Consider the following 21740-nt stretch of genomic DNA (forward strand, 5'->3'; position numbering starts at 1 on the left):
GAACAGCATTTCTAGACCTGCCCTGGGACAGAGGGGAGCCCACTGCCCTGCAGGGTGAGTCCCAGGCCTGGCAACATTCACCACAAGCTGACTGCAGAGCCTCTGGACATTAAGTGACCACTGGCAGTGGCCTGGCAGAACTCCCCATGGGCTGGCAGTGGTAGGAGCAGGGAAGAATAGGAAGGACTTTGTCTTCTGGTTTGAGGGTCAGTTTAGCTGCAGTAAAACAGAACACCAACTAGATTTCTAAAGTTTCTGACTTCAAACTCTGCCTCCCAGACAGCATCTCTGGACATGCCCTGGGTCTGAGGGAACTTTTCACCCTGAAGGGAAGGACACAAACCTGGCTGGCTTCCCCCACTACTAGTCGTAGAGCCCTAGGACCTTGAGAGAACACAGGCAGTAGCCAAGCAGTGTTTACAGTGGGCTTTGAGTGAGACATAGTGCTGTGCTGGCCTCAGGTCTCACGCAGCGTAGTCCCAGTGGTGGTGGCCACAGGGGTGCTTGCATCACCCCAACTCAGCTCTAGGAAGCTCAGCACACAGAGATGCCATTTGTTTGGAGAAAGTAAGGGAAGAGAACAAGAGTCTCTTCCTGGTAGTCCAGAGAATTCTTCCGGATCTTATCTAAACCCACTGAGGCATTAGTCTGCAAGAACCATAGCATTATTGGGCTTGAGGCCCAAGTTCCTTTGAATATCCGGAAAGCCTTCCCAAGAAAGACAGGCACATACAAGCCCAGACTGTGAAGACTACAATAAATACTTAACTCTTCAATGCCCAGACACTGACGAATATCCACAAGCGTCACGACCATCCAGGAAAACATGACCTCACCAAACAAACTAAATGAGGCACCAGGGACCAATCCTGGAGAAAGAGAAATATATATAACCTTTCAGACAGAATTCAAAATGGCTGTTTTGAGGAAACTCAAAGAAATTCAAGATAATACAGAGAAGGAATTCAGAATTTTATCAGATAAATTTAACAAAGAGATTGAAATAATAAAAAAGAATCAAGCAGAAATTCTAGAGTTGAAAAATGCAACTGACAAACTGAAGAATGCATCAGAGTCTCTTAATAGCAGAACTGATCAAGCAGAAGAAAGAATTGGTGAGCTTGAAGACAGGCTGTTTGAAAATACATAGTGGAGACAAAAGAAAAAAGAATCAAAAAGAATGAAGCATGCCTACAATATCTAGAAAATAGCCTAAAAGGAGCAAATCTAGGAGTTATTGGCAGCAAAGAGGACGTAGAGAAAGAGAGAGAGGTAGGAAGTTTATTCAAAGGGAGATTATTAGAGAACTTCCCAAACCTACAGAAAGATATCAACATTTAAGAACAAGAAGGCTATAGAACACCAAGTAGATTTAACTCGAAGACAACTACCTCAAATAATCAAACTCCCAAAGGTCAAGGATAAAGAAAGGATCCCAAAAGCAGCAAGAGAAAAGAAACAAGTAACATCCAATGGAGCTCCAATCCACCTGGCAGCAGACTTTTCAGTGGAAACCTTGCAGGCCAGGAGAGAGTGGCATGACATGCATAAAGTGCTGAGGGAAAAACACTGACACCCTAGAATAGTATATCTGGCGAAAATATCCTTCAAGCATGAAGGAGAAATAAAGACTTTCCCAGACAAACAAAAGCTGAGGCATTTCATCAACACTAGACTTGTCCTACAAGAAATGCTAAAGGGAGTTCTTCAATAGGAAAGAAAAGAATGTTAATGAGCCATAAGAAATCACCTGAAGATACAAAACTCACTGGTAATATAAGTAAACACAGAAAAACACAGAATATTATAACACTGTAATTATGGTGTGTAAACTACTCTTATCCTAAGTAGAAAGATAAAATGACGAACCAATCAAAAACAATAACTACAACAACTTTTCAAGACATAGACAGTACAGTAAGACATAAAAAGAAACAACAAAAAGTTTAAAAGTGTGGGGATGAAGTTAAAGTGTAGAGTCTGTATTAGTTTTCTTTTTGCTTGTTTTTGCAATGTATTAAATTGCCCTCAGTTTAAAATATGGGTTATAGGATAGTATTTGCATGCCTCATGATAACATCAAATTGAAAAACATACAATGGATACTCAAAAAATAAAAAGCAAGAAATTAAATCCTACCACCAGAGAAAATAACTTTCACTAAAAGGAAGACAGGAAGGAAAGAAGAGAAGACTATACAAAACAACCAGAAAAGAAATAACAAAATAGCAGGAGGAAGTCCTTACTTATCAATAATACTTACTTATCAATAACACTGAACATAAATGAACTAAACTCTCCAATCAAAAGACACAGTGATTCAATGGATAAAAAAGCAAAACCCAATTATCTGTTGCCTAAAAGAAATACACATTACCTATACAGACACGAACAGATTGAAAATAAAGGTATAGAAAAAGATATTCCATGCTAATGGAAACAAGAAAAGTACAGGAGTAGCTATACTTATATCAGACAAAATAGATTTCAAGACAAGAAATGTAAGAAGAGACACAGAAGGTTACTATACGATGATAAAGGGGTCAATTCTGCAAAAGAGTATAACAATCATAAAGATATATGCACCAATGGAGCATCCAGATATATAAAGCAAATATTATTAAAGCTAAAGAGAAAGAGAGACCTCAATACAATAATAGCTAGAGACTTCAACACCCCACTTTCAGCATTGGATAGATCTTCCAATAACAGAAAATCAAAAAGAAACATCAAACTTAATCTGTAACTGTAGAACAAAATGGACCTAATAGATATTTACAGAACATTCATCTAATGGATATCAGAATAAACATTCTTCTCCTCAGCACATGGATCATTCTCAAGGATAGACCATACGTTAGGTCACAACACCAGTCTTAAAACATTCAAAAAATTGAAATAATGTCAAGTATCTTCTCTGACCATAATGGAATAAAACAAAAAATCAACAAGAGGAATTTTCAAAACTATACAAACACGTGGAAATTAAACAAAATGCTCCTGAATGACCAGTGGGTCAATGAAGAAATTAAGGGGTAAATTGAAAACTTTATTGAAACAAATGATAATGGAAGCACAACATACCAAAACCTACAGGATACAGCAAAAGCAGTACTAAGAGGGAAGTTTATAGCTACAGGTGTCTATATAAAAAAAAGAGAAAAAACTTCAAATAATCTAATGATGCATCTGAAAGAATCAGAAAAGCAAGATCAAACCAAACCCAAAATTAATAAAAGAAATAATAAAGATCAAAGCAGAAATAAATAAAATTGAAATGAAGAATACAAAAGATCAATGAAACAAAATGTTGTTTTGAAAAGCTGACAAAACTTTAGCCAGACCAAGAAAAAAAAGAGAAGATCCAAATAAAATCAGAGATGAAAAAGAAGACATTACAACTGACATCAAAGAAATTCAAAGGATCATTAGTAGTTAATGTGAGTAATTACATGCCAATACACTGGAAAATCTAGAAAAAAAAATGGACAAATTCCTAGACACATACAACCTACCAAGATTGAACCACGAAGAAATCTAAAACCTAAACAGACCATTAATAAGTAATGAGATCAAACCTGTAATAAAAAGTTTCCCAATAAAGAAAACCCCAGGACCTGGTGGCTTCACTGCTGAAGTCTACCAAACATTTAAAAAAGAACTAATACCAATCCTATTCAAACTACTCTGAAAAACAGAGGAGGAGGAAATACTTCCAAACTCATTTTAAGGGGCCAGTAAAATACCCTGATACCAAGACACATCAAAGAAAGCAAAATACAGACCAACATCTCTGATGAATATTGATGCAAAAGTCCTCAACAAAATACTAGCAAACCGAATTCAACAACACATTAAAAAGATCATTCATGATGAAGTGGGATTTATCCGAGATGCAAGGATGGTTCAACGTATACAAATCAACCAATGTGATACATCATATCGATGGAATGAAGGACAAAAACCATATGATCATTTCATGTGATACTAAAAAGCATTTGATAAAATTCAACATCCCTTCATGATACAAACCTTTAGAAAATTGGTACCTTGGATGGAGCGAAAAGATGTGGGGATCAAACCATTACATAAACAGGTTTCCAATCAATTCTCTTATGAAGTAGCTCACTCTACTTCATCTGGTGGTGCCACTTTTTGAGACTTTTGGGGATTCTGGGGTATAAATCTATAAATCAAGCACAAATGACTTAGGATTTAGCTTCCTTGGGTCTGTGAAACTGGTTACTCAAGTCCACTAAATTTTCTCAGGTCTTCTAAATTCCAAAATTTTACTGTGATTTTCTCCTCTCAACTTCTCATCCTTTTAGGTTTATGCCTCTCTGAACCTCAGTGTTTTCATCTGTAAAAGGGGGTCTATCTATTAGGATACTATATACTGAATCAGAAAACTAAACCCAAAGTAGTTAAAAATGAGGAAATAATTTCATATAATGAGAAGTTTAGACACAGAGCAAACTTCAAAGAGGATTTTCCAGCAGCTCAACAGTGACATCAAGGGACTAAAAGTACTGCCATCCTCAAGTTGACAGGAAGACTGGTGCTCTTTCTCTTTTTATGTAACTTTGTAATTTCTGCTCATTATATTTGCTCTTTATTTCTTCATTTTCTTCTTTCTCAGCTAGTGAAACTTTTGTTTATCCTTTTTTCCCATGTTAATTTGGCAGTTCAATGGTTACTTTCACATTTTTAATACTCATACTTAGATATACTTTTCATTATAATATCAGCATCACACAGTCCTAGCCTTACAGGGATGTTTTTCTGAGTAACTTACCCCACACCAAAGTGAAGCTCTCACAACGCTTTAATCATTCTCTCACTGCTGCCCACCCATGCCCCCAACTCCTGGATCTTGCTGCGACAGTTTTAACAATATTTAGTTCAAGACTGTTACCAAATGTTTCCTTCAATATGGAAGTTAGAATAGTGCTTGGCACAAATTAGATGCTCAATATACAGATATAAAATGAACAAATGAGGGAATGCATAACAGATGAATGACATCTTTGGGAATATATGAATTTTTTTTTTTTTTAAGAGACAGGGTCTCACTTTATTTTACTGCCCAGGCTAGACTCGAACTTCTGGGCTCGAGCTTATACTCCCACCTCCTGAGTAGCTGGGACTATAGGTGCATGCCACCACATTCAGCTGAGTTTTTAACTGCAGTCTTTATTCCTCCCTTACAACTATGGGTACTATCCAGCAACCAGTAGCAGGTTGCAAATGGGAAGCTTGATGCTGATCTCTCTCTTCTTTGTCTGGAATTTTTCTGTGTGAAAGTTTGTAAGGGCTTTTTCTTTTTCTATTGTTCTTGGAATTCAGGAATCTTACAAACTAAATCCAAATCTTTTTGATTCTCTATTGAATAATCTTGCCTAGGAGTGTGTGGCCTTTTAACCTGAACTCAAGTCTTTCTTAAGCTCATTGACATTTTCTTCTAGTTTTTATTTACCTACTTTTCCTACTTGTTCTTTTCTCTCCTTTTAGATGCCTATTATTTACATTCAGTATCTTAGCTCTGCACTTCACGTCTATTTCTCATTAATAGTTTCCTTCTTTTTGTACTTTTGGTGTGTGACACAAAATAGTTCTTCCCCTTGATTCTGTGAGATGATTAATTCAATTTTTGAAGGACTATATTAGTATGCTATTGCTGCTGCTACAAATTATCATAAAGTTTCTGGCTTAAAACAACATAAATTTATTGTCTTACAGCTCTGGAAGGGAGAAGTCCTAAAATCAAAGTGTTAGCAGGACTATAATCCTTCTGGAGACTCTAGGGGAGAAACCGTTTCCTTGTCTTTTCCAGCCCCTGAGGGCCACCTGCATTCTTTGGCTCATGGTCCCTTTCTTGAGTCACTCCAGCCTCTTCTTCCATTACCAATGTCTCCTTCCCTGACCATCTCAGCCTTCACTTAGGCCAACTTTCGTGAGTACAGGGGCCCACTACATAATCCAGAATAATCTCAAGATCCTTTACCTCATCCCATATGCAATGTAAGGTAACATATTCACAAGGTCTGGGGATTAGGACTTGGACATATTTAGGAAACCATTATTCTGACTACTACAAGGACTATTTCTTTTTTTGTTTGTCTATTAAGCTTTTTATCTTTTTCAAGTTCTCGGCATCAGTCTTTTTCTGTTCTAATGACATTTCCTTGGACGTTCTTACTACTTTTGAGGATTAGGTATGAATTCTTATTTGTCTCTCCCATTAATTGTTAACTCAAGTGGGAACCACTTGTTCTAGATATTCATCTTGGTCTTCTTCACTGAACCTTAAACAACTCGTAATTTTTCTCTATCCACCTCTGTTGTTCCCTTCATCTCTAATCAGGTCAGACACTCCCTCAAACAGTGACAAACCAGCTAAAAGGTACAGCAATTCAATTCTGTTCCTAGGGGCTAGGGACCAACTGGCCAGAAAAACTGATTCAGGAGGAGGAAACCTCACTGGGTCTCCCTAGGTGCAAAGAGTGGTCCTTTCTCAAAGGGAGAGACTGAAAGGAGGATTCAGAACAACAACGCAAGGCCAGCAAGATCAGACAAACCTTTGCAACACAGGGACAAATGCAATCTCACTAAGGGAATTCAGAGGCCTCTTTTTCTAAGCCCCTTTGGGGAATCACAAAATTCCAGTCTTATCCCAGGTTTCTAGGAGAAGCAAATCCCATTCCCTTTGCAGCTCCTTGCTCACTTCTGCCCATCACTGAACAGACAGCAATCAAATCCCTCTCTTTCGAAGAACCTGAGATCTCAAGTCCACTGAAACGTTTCATAGTATTTTCAGAGTTCATGAGTTTAATCACTTTATTTGTTAATATATAATTGATATATTTATGAGAGGAGGGATAAAGCTAGTACAGAAATATTCAGGTAATGTGACACAAGCTACTAAACTTTGATTACAAAGTTAGTTTTGAGTTTCTGGCAGCCACAGCAAAGGGGGAAGCAATTAAGTTACATAACGAATGAGTATTTCCATATAACGTGATTTACAGAAAGACAGCACAGCTCTGTAAGATTTTCAGGTGTCTTTGAATCAAAGTTTAAACTACATAATAGTCTTAGTAATAAATATATTTTACTTTTATCTCCATTCTTTATCAATTAAACTGTGTATCTGTAATTAATGCTCATTTAACTTCTATATCTCATTGACCGGAAATACAATTCCAAACTACATTCACTCCCCATTCATGCAAAGATGTATTATTCTGGTAACCAGTTCAAGGCTAGAAAAAATAAGCTCATGAGTATTTAGAATTTCGAAAGAGAATGGACATCAAAATAGACAGTATTCCTGATGCCAATTTGAAATTAAGTGAAAAGACAAAAATGCCTAGTTTGTGGGTATGTTTACAGAGCTCAATACAAATGTCTAGACCACTCAATGTAAGATTCTTCAAAGGAAAATAACTAAAATGGCATTTCTGAAATGCTGTGCTTTTATTTGCAGGTGATATAACACTAGGCACACAATAGGTAATTAATAAATACTGACTGACTTGCATATAAAAATCAAAACTACATTCTGTTGTCCTCAAATAAATCATACTTTTATTAAATGACTAGATTCATCTGGGATGACACATTATTCAAGGACAAGACCACTCTTTATTATAATAGAGCAATACCTAAGGGAGAAATGTAAGCTTTTTTGGGTAAATATTTCATTATAAATGACCAGAAGCAAACAATGACTATCGTAAGAAATTATGACATACTGCAAACAAATACTGAGGTATTATGTGAATTTAAGTTATACCAAAAATTTAAAATATCCCGAGGAACTGCATTATCATTACTTTATTTCCAAATGAATCTAAAATGTCCAGCGTCAGCATTGTCTAGTCAATAAGTCAAACTGGTAGACAAAACCTGTTTAGACAAGTCACAAGAAATAAAAAGGGATTCTCCAAGAAAACCACAAAGCAGCTCATTTAAGGTCAATTTAATGGTATTATTCTGTTTTTCTTCCAGCCCCAACATAAGATTTCACTACCTCAAAGGAAATTGTAAGAGTATCTATTTGCATTCCCCTTAGGTGATTGGCAGTTCAACACCAATTAGTTCAAAATTACACTGTTACTAACATGCAATGAAAACAACACCTTTCATCTTTCTTGCATAGGTAAGAATAACTTCAGAGCCAATAACTTTGATCAAATAAGTATTTTTGATCCTGCCCCACCCGTCTCTTTGGATTCAGGAAAACTAATAGCTGAAGGCAACTTTTCCCAGCTTTATTCTTAAGCTGAAAAACTAGTGTGGTATTAAAAATATTTTGCTTCCAAGATAACAGAATTTCCCAAAGTGCAGTATTTATTCAAGAACTAAGCTGTCCTTACAACTTTCTTAATATATAAGACACCCTTCATATATAAAAGGAGAGATACTAAGTATTTAACTTAAAATAGAAAATGTATTTTTAAAAACAAATACAAATTTCCAATTAGATCTGCAAGCCCTTCAAATAATTGCTGCAATGCAATTATCTCCCTAAACAATTCAGTGTCCTAAACTTAGTCTCATAATGAATACCATTTGGAAGTAGATACCTCTAACATAAACAGATTGATGTTACATTTAACTTTTAATTTACCATATAACCAAAAAAAAGTTTGATTAGAAAATATTATCCAAGAAGCTCTTTAAAAATTTGATTATACTTATTACGTTAAATTTGACCAAAGTGATCTCTATCATGAAGAATGTGAGGTCACTCAAATACTATAAATTATTTCTAATCACTTAGGCAAACAACTTTGTTGTTAAAGCCCAAATCTCCTAATAATTCACAGAGCAAACAGTTTCCATCTCTCTAAGCAAACACTACTTACTGTACACCACAGAGCCAATGCTGATTAGGCAAACTCCAGAAAGCATTTGAAAACTGAAGCCAGGACATTGAAATCTCTAATGTATCTATTTCAGCATGGACTAACACTGTTACTATCTACAAAGGAGAGAGTCAGCCCATACACTCGAAAACTCTGTATCTATGTCTATTCCACTTGCAATGCTAATAATTATTAAAATAATAATTTCTTTTTACTTCTGACATATTCACAAAAATATTGCTATTTGACCTAGTAATGTGAGACTTTTGAGATCCAACACAACTGTGAAAATGCAAATATACTTTCACTATTAATGACTGCAAGATAGAAATTGTTAAACAATCAACTTTAGGAACATTATATAATGCTAGGTACAATTAAAGCAATGGTTTAGCTTTTTTCTACTTTAGATATGAGCTACTAGATCTAAACTAGGTAAGATGTTAAGATAATTTTTAAACTTTTATGTTTATATAAGCTACTATTGGGAATACCATCATCTATCTAGGTTGTAGTTGAGAAGGTAGCTCGGGTATATTAAATTCATCTTCTACTACACAAATTTGGATTTTTTTTCTTTATTGAGGCGGAGTCTTGCTCTGTTGCCCAGGCTGTGGTACACTGGCATGATCTCGGCTCATTGCAACCTCTGCTGCCTGGGTTCAAGCGATTCTCCTGCCTCAGCCTCCGGAGTAGTGGGGATTACATGCGCATGCCACCACGCCCAGCTAATTTTTGTATTTTTAGTAGAGACGGGGTTTCACCATGTTGGCCAGGCTGGTCTTGAACTCCTTACCTCAGGTGATCTGCCCACCTGGGCCTCCCAAAGTGGTGGGATTACAGGCGTGAGCCACTGCACCCAGCCAATTTGGATCATTTTTATAGAATAACTCTCTCTATATATATTTCATAAAATATATAATATTTAACTCATTCTATAGTTTATTATTCCTAAGCATTCCTCATTTACTGATTTTATATTAGCATATATCTCTGGCAGCCACCTCATTTCATCTTGCAAAAAAATAATATCTTTGGGCCACATTTTATTGTCATAAATTGTGAATAAGGGCCCAAGAAGCTGAATAAATTATAACAAGGAATCTCTGACCATTTCAGATCCTTGGACACAAATGTTTTTTGATTATATTTGATCACTTTCACGCTAATACCAGACATTTCTCAAAGTGGCCCAGAGTCTGATAAATTCAAAATATTCTCCCTTCAGTGATGTAACTAACAGCACATAGTATTTGTAGGACTGTCATTGCCAGAACCTGGAAGAATGCCTAGGGAAAGCAAAGATGAAAGTAATTTAGAGGACGGAAGAAAATCTGGCATGAGCTTCCATATATCATTAAGTGTGTTATATGAAAGAATGTAATGACCAAATTAGCAAATCACCTTGCCAACGATAACTGAAAATGCCTCTGACAGACTACTACTCTAAGATAGTCTAAAGAAGCAACTGCTCTAAAAAAGCAACCATAAATGCCACCCTAAACCTTGGCATCTTCATAAAATTCCCTGGCAAATTCAACTTGGTTATAAACAGCAAGATTCAAGGACTGATGATGACACTAAGTGCTTCTGACAGGTCACAAGTTCTACAAGAAGCTTGTATAAGACATGTCTTGTTTTTTTTCAATCCCTTTATTTTTATTTTTTAGGATAAAAAGGTATTCCAATCTGACACCCAGCAAAAATGAAACAACAATATCACCTGTGCTCTTAAGAATAAATAATTAATACAAGCTTCAACGGCAAGGACTTTTTTGTTTTTTTTACATGGAGTCTCGCTCTGTTGCCCAGGCTGGAGTGCAATGGCGCGATATCGGCTCACTGCAACCTCCCCCTCCCAGGTTCAAGCGATTCTCCTGCCCCAGCTTCCCAAGTAGCTGGGATTACAGGCGCCTGCCACCACACCCGCTAATTTTTGTATTTTTAATAGAGACCGGGTTTCACCATGCTGGCCAGGTGGGTCTTGAACTCCCAACCTCAGGCGATCTGCCTGCCTCGGCCTCCCAAAGTGCTGGGATTACAGGTGTGAACCACTGAAAAGATGAGAATCAAGCAGGAAAGTAACTGCCATAAGAAATGATACACTAACTTTTTATCATGAAGATGAAAATAGCATCTAAAGAAACTGAGTTGAATTATTAAGTTCAAAGACTACAATATTTTAAAATAAATTAAAAGAACTCCGGAGGTTTTGAACTTAAACAACAAAAAATAATTTCTATTCATTATGGTACTACTTCTAAAGTTACCCAGTACACCCATAGGCTATACACACGCAAAAGCTAATTATTTCAATTAATGCCGTTGCATTACTTAAACATTTAAACACGTTAAGAGTGTGCATGTGTGTGTGTGTGTTTGTGTGTGTATCCTCTTAATGCTAGGAAAGAATTACAAAAGATTTTCTACCACAATTAATGTAATGGGACTTTCTGTTGGGCTACTCTTTAGGAGTCTGGAGTAGAAATGGTTCTTGATTCCTCATATTCCATGGCCGTAACAGTAAGGGGAAAACTGCCTTATTTCGGCCTCTTCACTAACACTCCAGTGCACAAGGTCTTCCTGCCTCTCAACCTTGGTGTGTCCTTGGCAGTCTCCACTATGGGCCTTCCTAAGAAATCTCTCCAAGTGATTCTGTCCAGTCTTGTCACCAAATTTTACTTCCTCTTCCTTTTTCACTTCTATGGTAAAATGACAACTCTCCATCATGTGCGTTTTTCATCTATTAATTTACTTACGGAACAAATGTTTACCACATATCCACCGTGTGTCTAGCAACATTATAGAATCAGGGTACAGAGGGAAAGAAAACTAACAAAAATCCCTGCCCCAATAAGGTGCGGTGGCTCCCACCTGTAATTTACAAAAATCCCTGCCCCAGTTAGGTGCAGTGGCTCACACCTGTAATTTTAACACTATGGGAGGCCAAGGCTGGCAGATCGCTTAAGCCCAGGAGTTTGAGACCAGCCTGGGCAATATGGCAAAACCCTGTCTCTACAAAAAACACAAAAATTAGCCGGGTATGGTGGTGGGCGCCTGTAGTCTTAGCTACTCAGGAGGCTAAAGGGGAAGGATCACCTGAGCCCGGGAGGTTGAGGCCACAGTGAGCAGTGATTGTGTCACTGCACTCCAGCCTGGGTGACACAGTGAGACCTTGTCTCAATAAATATAATTAAATAAATAAATCCCTGGAGTTCGTGTTCTCGTGTGGAGAGACAGGCAATATACTAAAAGACTTAACATGTGAGACAGTAAAAAATGCTATAGAAAAAAATAATGCAGGAAAGGGGAAGCACAGAGCAGAGGTAGGGCTTAGTGATACAATCGATATCCACAAGGCTCACTCCAGAGTGGGGGAAAGCTTCACGAAAGGGTATTTAGGTAAAGACCTGGAAGAGAGAAGGTGGAGGGAAACACAATAAAAATGCCCCAAGGGAAGGGGCTCAGTGGGGGAAGAGCAAAGAGACAGCAGGCATCAGACATGGGGCAGGAGTGAGCAGCCACTGCAAGGACTTTTGCTGTTATCCAGACTGAAACAGAAATCATCATCTGAGGACTTGGAGCAAATAAGTGGGAAGATCTGACTCATATTGTCAGAGACTCTCTCTGACTCACTAGGCCCAAGACAGATATGCACAGAAGCCATTAGGAAGCTACCGCAAAAACCTCTCCAAGGGGTGGTGGTAGCACAGGTGGTGAGGCATAGTCAGATTCCGGAGCTACTCTGAAGCTGGAGCCAACAGCTTTGCAGAAGGAATCCATATGGGAATTAAGAGAAAGAGACTCCAAGGATTTGGCCTGAGTAGCTGGAAGAATGATTTGTCACCTGTAGAGAAGGGCTGATGGCAAAAGAAGCAAAATCTAGAAGTAAAGATCTTGAGTTTACTTTGGACATATGTTTAAGATGTCTATTGGACATCCAAATGGAAATTTCCACTAGACAGTTAGATCTTTAAGTTCAAAGCTCAGAGTAGAGGTCGCAGCTTAAATCGGTGATATTTAAAGCCATGAGACCAGATGAACTAACAAGAGAGTAAAAGTAAATAGAGAATTTTAAAGACGGAGGCATAAGACTTTCCAGGTGAAGAAATTATAGACACAGAAAAGCCAGAAAAGTGGATTGAGAAAAAGCAGCCCATTAAATAAAAGGAAGAGGAAAGTATGGTGAACTGAAAACCAAGTGGAATAAAAGATATTTCCAGGAGGAAAGAGAGTAAGATAAGGACTACAAAGTCACAGACCAACCTGACCATGGCATTTCATGGAACAGTGGCAGCAAGAGTGAGTTTCAAAACAAAATGTGAAACCCATGAGCACACAACTCTTGTGAGCTTTCCCATAAAGACCAAAGGAATGGGTGGTGACCTGGAGGGGATATGGGGTCAAGGCAGATTCCTTCCTCTGTCTCCTTTTGGGAAAATTATAGCATATCTTCATGCTGATGGAAAGGACCCAGTTGGAGAAAAACTGAATCATGACAGAGACAGAGAGTCAGAAAGAGTAGAATTGCTAGATCGTGTCCTTTAATCAGTGAGAAGAGATGGAATCCAGGGCACTAGGGGAGCGCTGGCATTAGCCAGGCACACAGACAATTCAGCCACAGCATCGAGGGAAAAGGCAGCTGTGAGGGGAGCTGCAGGGAGGTGGGTTGGCATGAAGGAAAAAGCTTGTGAAAATTCTCTTATGATTGCTTCTATTTTCTTAAGAAAACAGAAAACAAGGTCACCAGTGGAGAGTAAGGATGGTGAAGATCTGAGGGAAGAAAAGACAGAATAAAGTCATCCAGGAGAATGTAAAGTTAATTTAGGATATTGGTCACATATATAAAGGAAGGCCAGGCAGGAGGGTCAGTCAGCCAGCTAGGAGTGAGAGCACAGAACAGGGAGAGGCGAGCAGACTGAAGGCTTGGGTTTCAGTACAATCCAGTGAGACCACAAAAGGGAGCTAAGAGTGTATGCAGGGGACTGAGTCTAACAACAGTCCAGGAATGTAAACTGTGCAAGGAAGTAGGGGGATGGGGAAATGATGGGGGGATGAAAAAAAGGGGTTAAGATAAGGGTATGTTAAATCTCCATACTGAAGAATTGTAGGAAATGGGAGTGCTAGAAGAAGTGAACTGGAAAAAGAAGAAGTGGTAGGTGGAGAGTAGGATGCTTGACTGTAACATTATGCAGAAGAACTTGAATGGGTTATGTCACAGGCACGAGCGGGTGAGGCAGACAACCACAGGGACAGGCAAGGAGTGTCCCGGAGTGATGGGAAGGACACGCGCACAGACACCAAATCACCACGAAAAAGGCACAGAATCAGAGAAGGATTAGAAACGAGGAGCAAAAATCCTCCAGAGGGGAGCAGAAAAGGCCTGGGAGGTGAGCAAATGACAGGACTAGGTCATGGTCTGATGACATGAGATCCAAAGTGCTGGCGAGTAGTAAAAGGGAACAGGAGGGCACCTACTCAGACTCCAGGACCAGCCAAATGAGGGGTGTGGTAGAAGCAAGCCGTCACATGAGCGGGTGGCGGGAATGTGTGCCAAGTTCCTTCGAGCGAGAAAGTGGCAGTTGAAGATACAGGGGTTTTGTTCATGAGTTAACTCTCAGTTCCAAATGGCAAAAGCAGAAAGTTTCAGAAGCTAGAGGAAAGTAGAAAACCAGGTCAGAAATGGGATGTATAGAGACACAGGGTGCAAGGAACCTGGATGTTCTGGGCTCCATGTGCTGACCACGATAAAGAGGAGTGATGGACAAAATGTACCCATTAGTCCTGACGGTCCCAAAGCAAATGGCAGAGGGGAGGCTGTGTGCTGCGGGGAAGGGGAAGGCCGCCTGCCGAGATCACAGTGGGCTCTGTGGACCTCTCTACTCCTGCCATGACAACAGGGACATGAGGGAGGTGCTGTCTTAGCCAAACGACAGGTGCTCTGGGGCTCCCTCCTGACTCAGAACACAGAACTCCTTCCTCTCTATTCCTTTTTTTCAAGTAGTTAAGCACTAAATAAAAATTTATAAATTCTTGTCCTTTTTTCTCTTCTTCTTCAGGCAACTAGCCTATGATCTCGAGACTCAGCGTCTTAATTCATCTACACAATATCTAGTGCTTAATTAAGATCTGTAATAAGCAAAAAAGGAAAGGAGAAAGGGTAGAGAGTGGCTGATAACAAGATGGCTTATTCAGGATACCAATTAACATTATCACAGCACACAGCTTTGCTTTACTTTATTAACATTCCATGAAACAACATTAACAAGAACAAAACCTCCCAATAGCTTTATACCTACAGCACCATCAAATAAACAATCGAGAAGTCACAGTCAGGCATTCCAACACAAACTGATACTGATTATTTTTAAAACCAGGCATGAAAATTCAACTGTAGTAACATCATAACTACCACAATAACTCACGTTACTTTAAAAAAAAAAAACTGTTATTTCTACAGCAAAGCACTTCTTGGTGCTGGCTGTCATGTTTTTTCGCGTAACGGTACAACTGAGCTCAGAGTAAGCCACACTGACACCCCAAAGATTTCTGCAGTGCACACCACACATCCCAACACACACGAAGAAAGCGCCGCCAGCAACTCTGTGATCAATCAGCAATGGAATTTGTATTTTTTAAAAGTCCTTTACTCTCATTATTCTGGAATTCTTTTTAATAGCAAGAGTAAAACAATAAACACTTTAGTTTTATAATTTAAAATAGAAAGTAACTGTTACAACAATACACACTAGTCATAACACTAGATTAAATAAAATCCAGGGGATGGTTTCTCTTACCTCCTATTTCTATTTGCTTAAGATAAGTCGTGATTTTTTTAGTCTTGCCTTCCTACACGTATTTCTAAGCATACCCTACTGAAGCTCACAATTCTTAATCTGTATTAGTCAAAATGTCCATTTTGCCAAAGAACCATTTATGTTATAAACATAAATCATTTAGCTCTTTATTTTCCACCTGAAACAGTCCACAGTGGCTAACCAGCGGCAAACAGCAAAATCATAATTATCCTAACATATCACTTAAGAGTTTCACTGAAAAGATTTTAGACAATCTACCAAACGGATGATAAACAGTGCATGGCCTACCAAAATGGTATGTAAAAAAATTATATTTAGCATTAGTTATCATAACATCCTCCATCCTCTCCAGGTCCAATCCATCTCTTCTCTGTAACATTTCTATGCCAGTGAGGTGTTTTTACTGATTTTGGCTTGGCTTCATTTTATAATACATTTAGCCATCTAGCAAGGGTTTCCTTTTCAACTTCTTTATATATAATCAGCCACTTTTAAATTTGAGGAGCCAAAGGATTTATAAAGATTCTAGAAAGACCTTTTTTATTTTTCCTACTGTGGACGGGGAAAGTGAGAAAGGCTGTATTTTTGGATTTTGTTTTGTTAAGATTAAAGTCAATTCAAAATTCTTCAATTCATGGGGCACTACATTTTACCCTGTCTGGATATCAGCCTCCTCATCTGTGAAACAGAAATGGTGGCTACCTGAGGCTGAAACAATCCCACACTGCAGGGAGCAGCTTGACACATATTCTTTACAACTCAGGCATGTTTATTGCACAGTAGCATGATTATCCAAATAAGACAAATTTATTATAATATGTACTGCTTTAAGGAAACTTTATAAAGCTGACATTGTTAACTTAAGTTTATAACTCTGAAATTAAACAGGTTTAAACATTGGTTTTAAGTAAGTTAAAAGAATAAAAGACATATGTAGTTCCAGTCTAAAAGTTTATCTGTATCAAATTATATAATGTTACTGACAAGAATCCTCTAGAACAGATACAAACTGAAATTCCAGGATCTAAGAAAAAAGCTCTAAAATATTAGGAACACTTTTGGGGTGATGATTTAAATTCACTATTTATAATTGAAGAAAGTAGGTAGATACCTATTTCTCAGCATTTCATAAACTAACCTTCTATTTTATATCTACTCTTGAATCATGATTCTGAAATGCAGTTCGTTATTAATTATCTGATCTTGTTGGCGGGAGACTGGCTTTCCAACATTTGAAAATTACTTGAGTAAAATTAAAGAAAATCTACCTATACTATCTGTTAAACTATATCATTACTTTTTTCTTCGCTGGTTCTTCAAAAACCATCAGTAATTAAAAATTAAATTTTAAAGTCATATGCTTAAAACATAAACATAGTTGGCAGTAGGGAGGTGTCTAGTCCCTTAGTGGCCAAAGTCTCACAAAGAATAGGTCCTGCTAGGTTACAGCTTATCTCGGCCAGGATCTGCAATAAACCTCTCTTCACCGGGGAAGTTCTTTTGTTACTCTAAAGTGTCCTCCTCTTGTAGCAGCACAAGATTCAGAGAGGTTTATATTTTTTCCCTTCAATTATCTATCTTCTTGAAATTAAAAAGTTTTTTTTGATCCCAGTCTAAATATGTAACATAAACATACCATTTAGTCGTCTCTGGAGTGCTTCTTCCTCTAAGGTAATGATATAAATTTGTTCATCCAGGTCTTCAAGAATCTAAATTTAAAGATAAAACTATTCAATAATTCAACGTTATAAAACTAATGCTTATGAGACCATTTAGGCTATTTGGTCAATTTATTTTAGATAATGTATTCATTCAAATTTCTAAGAACCCAAAATAAAAAAGCTCCAACTATTTTATTTACAAATTAAGTATAAATACTTTAGTATATAACCAAACACATAAAAAGTTATCACAAACCCTATATACATTTAAATTGGATATTTTTAAAGTTTAAGGGATTAAACTAAGGAACTCTTCTCAATGGCCAACAAATGTATGAATTTTAGGGTTTTTTAGTGACATTCTGAGATGCAGGCTACATGTATGAATTTTTTTATTATTGTTTGTTTGTTTGAGACAGAGTCTCACTCTGATGCCCAGGCTGGAGTGCAGTGGCACGATAATCTCAGCTCACTGCAATCTCTGCCTCCCGGGTTCAAGCGATCCTCCCGCCTCAACCTCCCTAGTAGCTGGGACTACAGGCACACACCACCATGCCCAGCTAATTTTTGTATTTTTAGTAGAGACGGGTTTCACCATGTTGACCAAGCTGGTCTTGAACTCCTGACCTCAGGTGATCCGCCTGCCTCAGCCTCCCAAAGTGCTGGGATTATGGAAATGAGCCACCACACCCGCCCGGCCTACATGTACCAATTTTAAACAGCCAAAAAGCTAACTATGGTAAATAACCACAACAAATATAAGGCCCAAGCCAATATTTTAGAGATAGAAGGAACAGACACCCAGTCCAACATTTGTTTTCTCATTTACATTTACCTACATAATGTCTAAAACAAGAAATCCATAAACTACATCAGTAACATGCAATACTTTCCATTTATATCATCTTTATGTACTAAAAACACTCCATGAATATTAAAGATTGGTATTATCAAAATCATCCAATAGACCAAAATCTAGAAGTGGTATGTTTACATATAAACCAAGTCATACAACAGTAGTTCAAAAAAAAAAATACTAATGATTTAACAATTGTATGGGATATTGTCTGCACTGCTAAAAAACCTAAAATTGATTTAATTCTAGTTTTGTTAACATAGCTATCCTTCTGAGAGGATCCTTATTATCTTCCTAGCTGTAGGGAAAATCTGAAAGAAGTCTAGAGCTGATATCAGTGTTCCATATCTTCACATCCAAACTACTTACACTCAGCAAAAAAAAATAAACTGTGAGGAGCTAATGGACAAAAAGATAGAAACCATATATACATCTCCTTTCAGACTTTAAAGTATTTTCAGAAAACAGATTTTCAAATCATGCAATCCCTGTCAGATGTCCAATTTATACAGCTGATGTGAAATTTATTTGAAGCAATCCAATAATTCCCAGCCTTTCAACAAATCTTTACGGTCCCCTATGACCTAGCACTGAACTCATCACTGGCACACATACCAACTCAATCCTTGAGAAGCCTGACTTGGAAGGTGAGAAAAAACAAATACTAAAATAATAATCAACAGTAATAAACAAATAAATATACAAACAAATAATGACAAAGAATGACCATCCTATGAGGAAGAAAGGAATAGGAAGAAAAGGGGAAGGGATACCTAAACAGCCAGCCAGCAAGACCTCTCCAAAGAGGGAACATTTAGGCTGAAATGAGTGGCAAGTGCTGGAATGTGAGCTACTCCCGAGGAGAAAGAGTGGTACACGGAGAGGATCTACTGGATGCAGTGGGTCAGGGGAGAGGAATCCCAGAGAAAACCCACATGTCTGGGACCAGGTCCTTGGGGACCTTGATCCAAAGTTCCTTTCCCATCAACACTTCTCTTCACTTTCTACTATCTGGATCAGAATTGACAGTTTTTACATAAGGTCTAACGCATACAAAAGGATTATCTTTCTTATGCAAATTGTCCAAGAATTACTTATCACCACAGGTATGCCTTAGTGTGAATGAGTGACTGATGTAGTTTGGATGTTTGTCCCTTCCGAACCTCATGTTGAAATCTGATCCCCAGTATTGGAGGTGGGACCCGGTGGGGAGTATTTGGGTCATGGGGGTGGATCTCTCATGAATAACCGATTTGGTGCTGTCCACACAGTAATAACTGAGTTCTTGCTCTATTTGTTCACATGACAGCAGGTTGTTTAAAAGAGTATGGACCTCTCTCTCGCCTGCTCCCTCTCTTGCCCTGTGACACAAATGCTCCTCGTTCACCTCTCGCCATGACTGGAAGCTTCCTGAAGCACTAGCCAGAGGCAGGTTCCAGTGCCATGCTTCTTGTACAGCCTGCAGAACCATAAGCCAAATAAACCTCTTTTCTTTATAAATTACTCAGCCTCAGGTTTATACCAATGCATAATAGACTAATGCAGTGACAATGTGAATAACACACATATACTTGTGTTAAGTGCTTATGAGCACCATCCTCCTTGATTTCTACAACAATCCTACGAAAAATAGACTGTTCTCATCTCCATTTTATATTCCAAGAAACAGGGTAACCAAAGAAATGTTACGTGCCTTCAAACCCTATACTCAACTACTATGGGCTAATGGGGGCTTAAATATGGGTAAGACATAGTCCTTGACCTCAAACGGCTTATATTCTAGAGTAGCAGAAGAGATCAGATGAATTTAAAAAATAATTAGAAGATTTGTTAAAGTCATACCGGTGGCTTAAATGAAACATTACAAAAGTTCAAAGGAAGAAAAATTATTCCCAGATGGGGAGAAAAAAGTTTTGACCAGTGTTTTTGATGGTAGTAGCATAGTAGCATCTTATCTGACAGCTTAAATTACCAAAAGAAAAGCATTTCAATTAGAGGAAACTGTAAGCAAAACACAGAAGTGGAGGGGTAAAAGTCCACTGAGCAAATAAAGTGGTTTTACAGCTCTGGAGCTTACAGCAAAATAGAATGGCAGACCAGCTTCTGGTCTGAAACCAGCCTCTTGGGTTCACACTCTGCCCCCTCATAGATCTCTGATCTTGTACAAGCTACTTAATCTTCCTGAAATGACATTAGTTTAGCCATAAAATAAGAATACCACTATCTAACTTATAGGTTTGTCATCAGGATAAAATGAAATTATGTGTGTAAAATATAGTGTTTATTGCTAGCATATACAATACATTCAATTACTCAATAAATAATCTTTACTATTGAATGTTACCAACAAGAAAAGAAACAAAGATAAGACTTTGAGGATACTGTTAATGTTAGAAATGCAAAATGCTCATTCCCCGGTGCTGCAAAGAAATAGCACTCGAACATAAATTTAATTTTCTCAGCAAGGCAATTTTTACTTCTATAGAAGGGTGCGACTGGTGAATGGAGTAATGGCGAGAGCACACCTGCACAGGGGAGGGGAAGGAGTTCTTATTTCTGACGCAGGGCCCTACTGCTGTGTCGTTCCCCTATTGGCTATGGTTGGACCACACAGTCTAAGCTAATTCCGACTGGCTATTTTAAAGGGAGCAGGTGTATGAGCCAAAGTGGCGGGGTGACTAGTCTAGCAGGAAGGACAGTTAAGAACAGGTAACTAAAGATGACTTAGGTCAGAGCAGGTGACCAGGGGTGACTCAGGTCAAAGAAGGTGACCAGGGGTAAGTCAGGACGGAGCAGGTGACCAGGGAACAGATGCGAAACACTGATTAGGTCTGGTGGGAAAGTTGTTTACTGAAACTAGAGGCAAGGGGGTGAAGAGAACCAGGAAGTTAAACTTTAAAATGGAGAATCGAAGAAGAAGAGAGCTGAACATACTAACATACTGATTCTTTGAGGAGAAACTTGGGGTTAACTATATTTAACATTAATAAGAGACAAGTTCAGGAGAAAAACTAGCTTGGGGACGGGAGCTAAGTAAGTAGTTTCGTTTTATATACGTTGAGTTTTCAGCTCCATGGGGTATTCAATTATAGCACTTAAAATGTACTGTAATTTGTTTCCATTGTCTTTTCCTCATTAGAATTAGGCATTTAAAAGTGATGTGGAAATGGCAGAGATGGTTTAGGAGCAGAGCATTAATAGAACTTTAGACCAATGATAGAACTTTAAACATTTGCCTATAGTTAGGAGTCAGGAAGCAGAAAAGGAGAAAGAAGACCAAACAAACAAACAACAACAACAAATGTAGGAAGAAACTGAATGAATTCAGTGTCCCAAAACCTCTTTACGAGGGAAAGGAATTTCAAGACTTGACAGCATGTGTGTGGCACACAAGTGTGTATACAACGTTTACATACTTTTTGTAAAATGTATTTATGCATTTTTTTATAAATAAAAAATTAAACTTTATCTTTAAAATATAAAAATATTATGATTTTCAAAATTAAGCAAGCATTTACTGAAAATATAGCCCCTA

At 38.0% G+C, this 21740-nt stretch overlaps 1 protein-coding gene across 11 annotated transcripts in view; it reads right to left on the reverse strand.

Annotated features, from left to right (window-relative positions):
• LMBR1 (limb development membrane protein 1) overlaps positions 1 to 21740 on the reverse strand; it is a 208915-nt gene that overhangs the window by 56704 nt on the left and 130471 nt on the right. For all 11 annotated transcript variants that reach the window (XM_054493923.2, XM_054493930.2, XM_054493924.2 and 8 more), the window contains one exon: positions 17325 to 17397. In XM_054493923.2, the coding sequence (XP_054349898.1) occupies positions 17325 to 17397 (73 nt within the window). The remainder of the gene's footprint in view (positions 1 to 17324; positions 17398 to 21740) is intronic.

This window comes from Pongo pygmaeus, chromosome 6 (assembly GCF_028885625.2).
Source record: "Pongo pygmaeus isolate AG05252 chromosome 6, NHGRI_mPonPyg2-v2.0_pri, whole genome shotgun sequence".
Classification (NCBI taxonomy): Eukaryota; Metazoa; Chordata; class Mammalia; order Primates; family Hominidae; genus Pongo; species Pongo pygmaeus.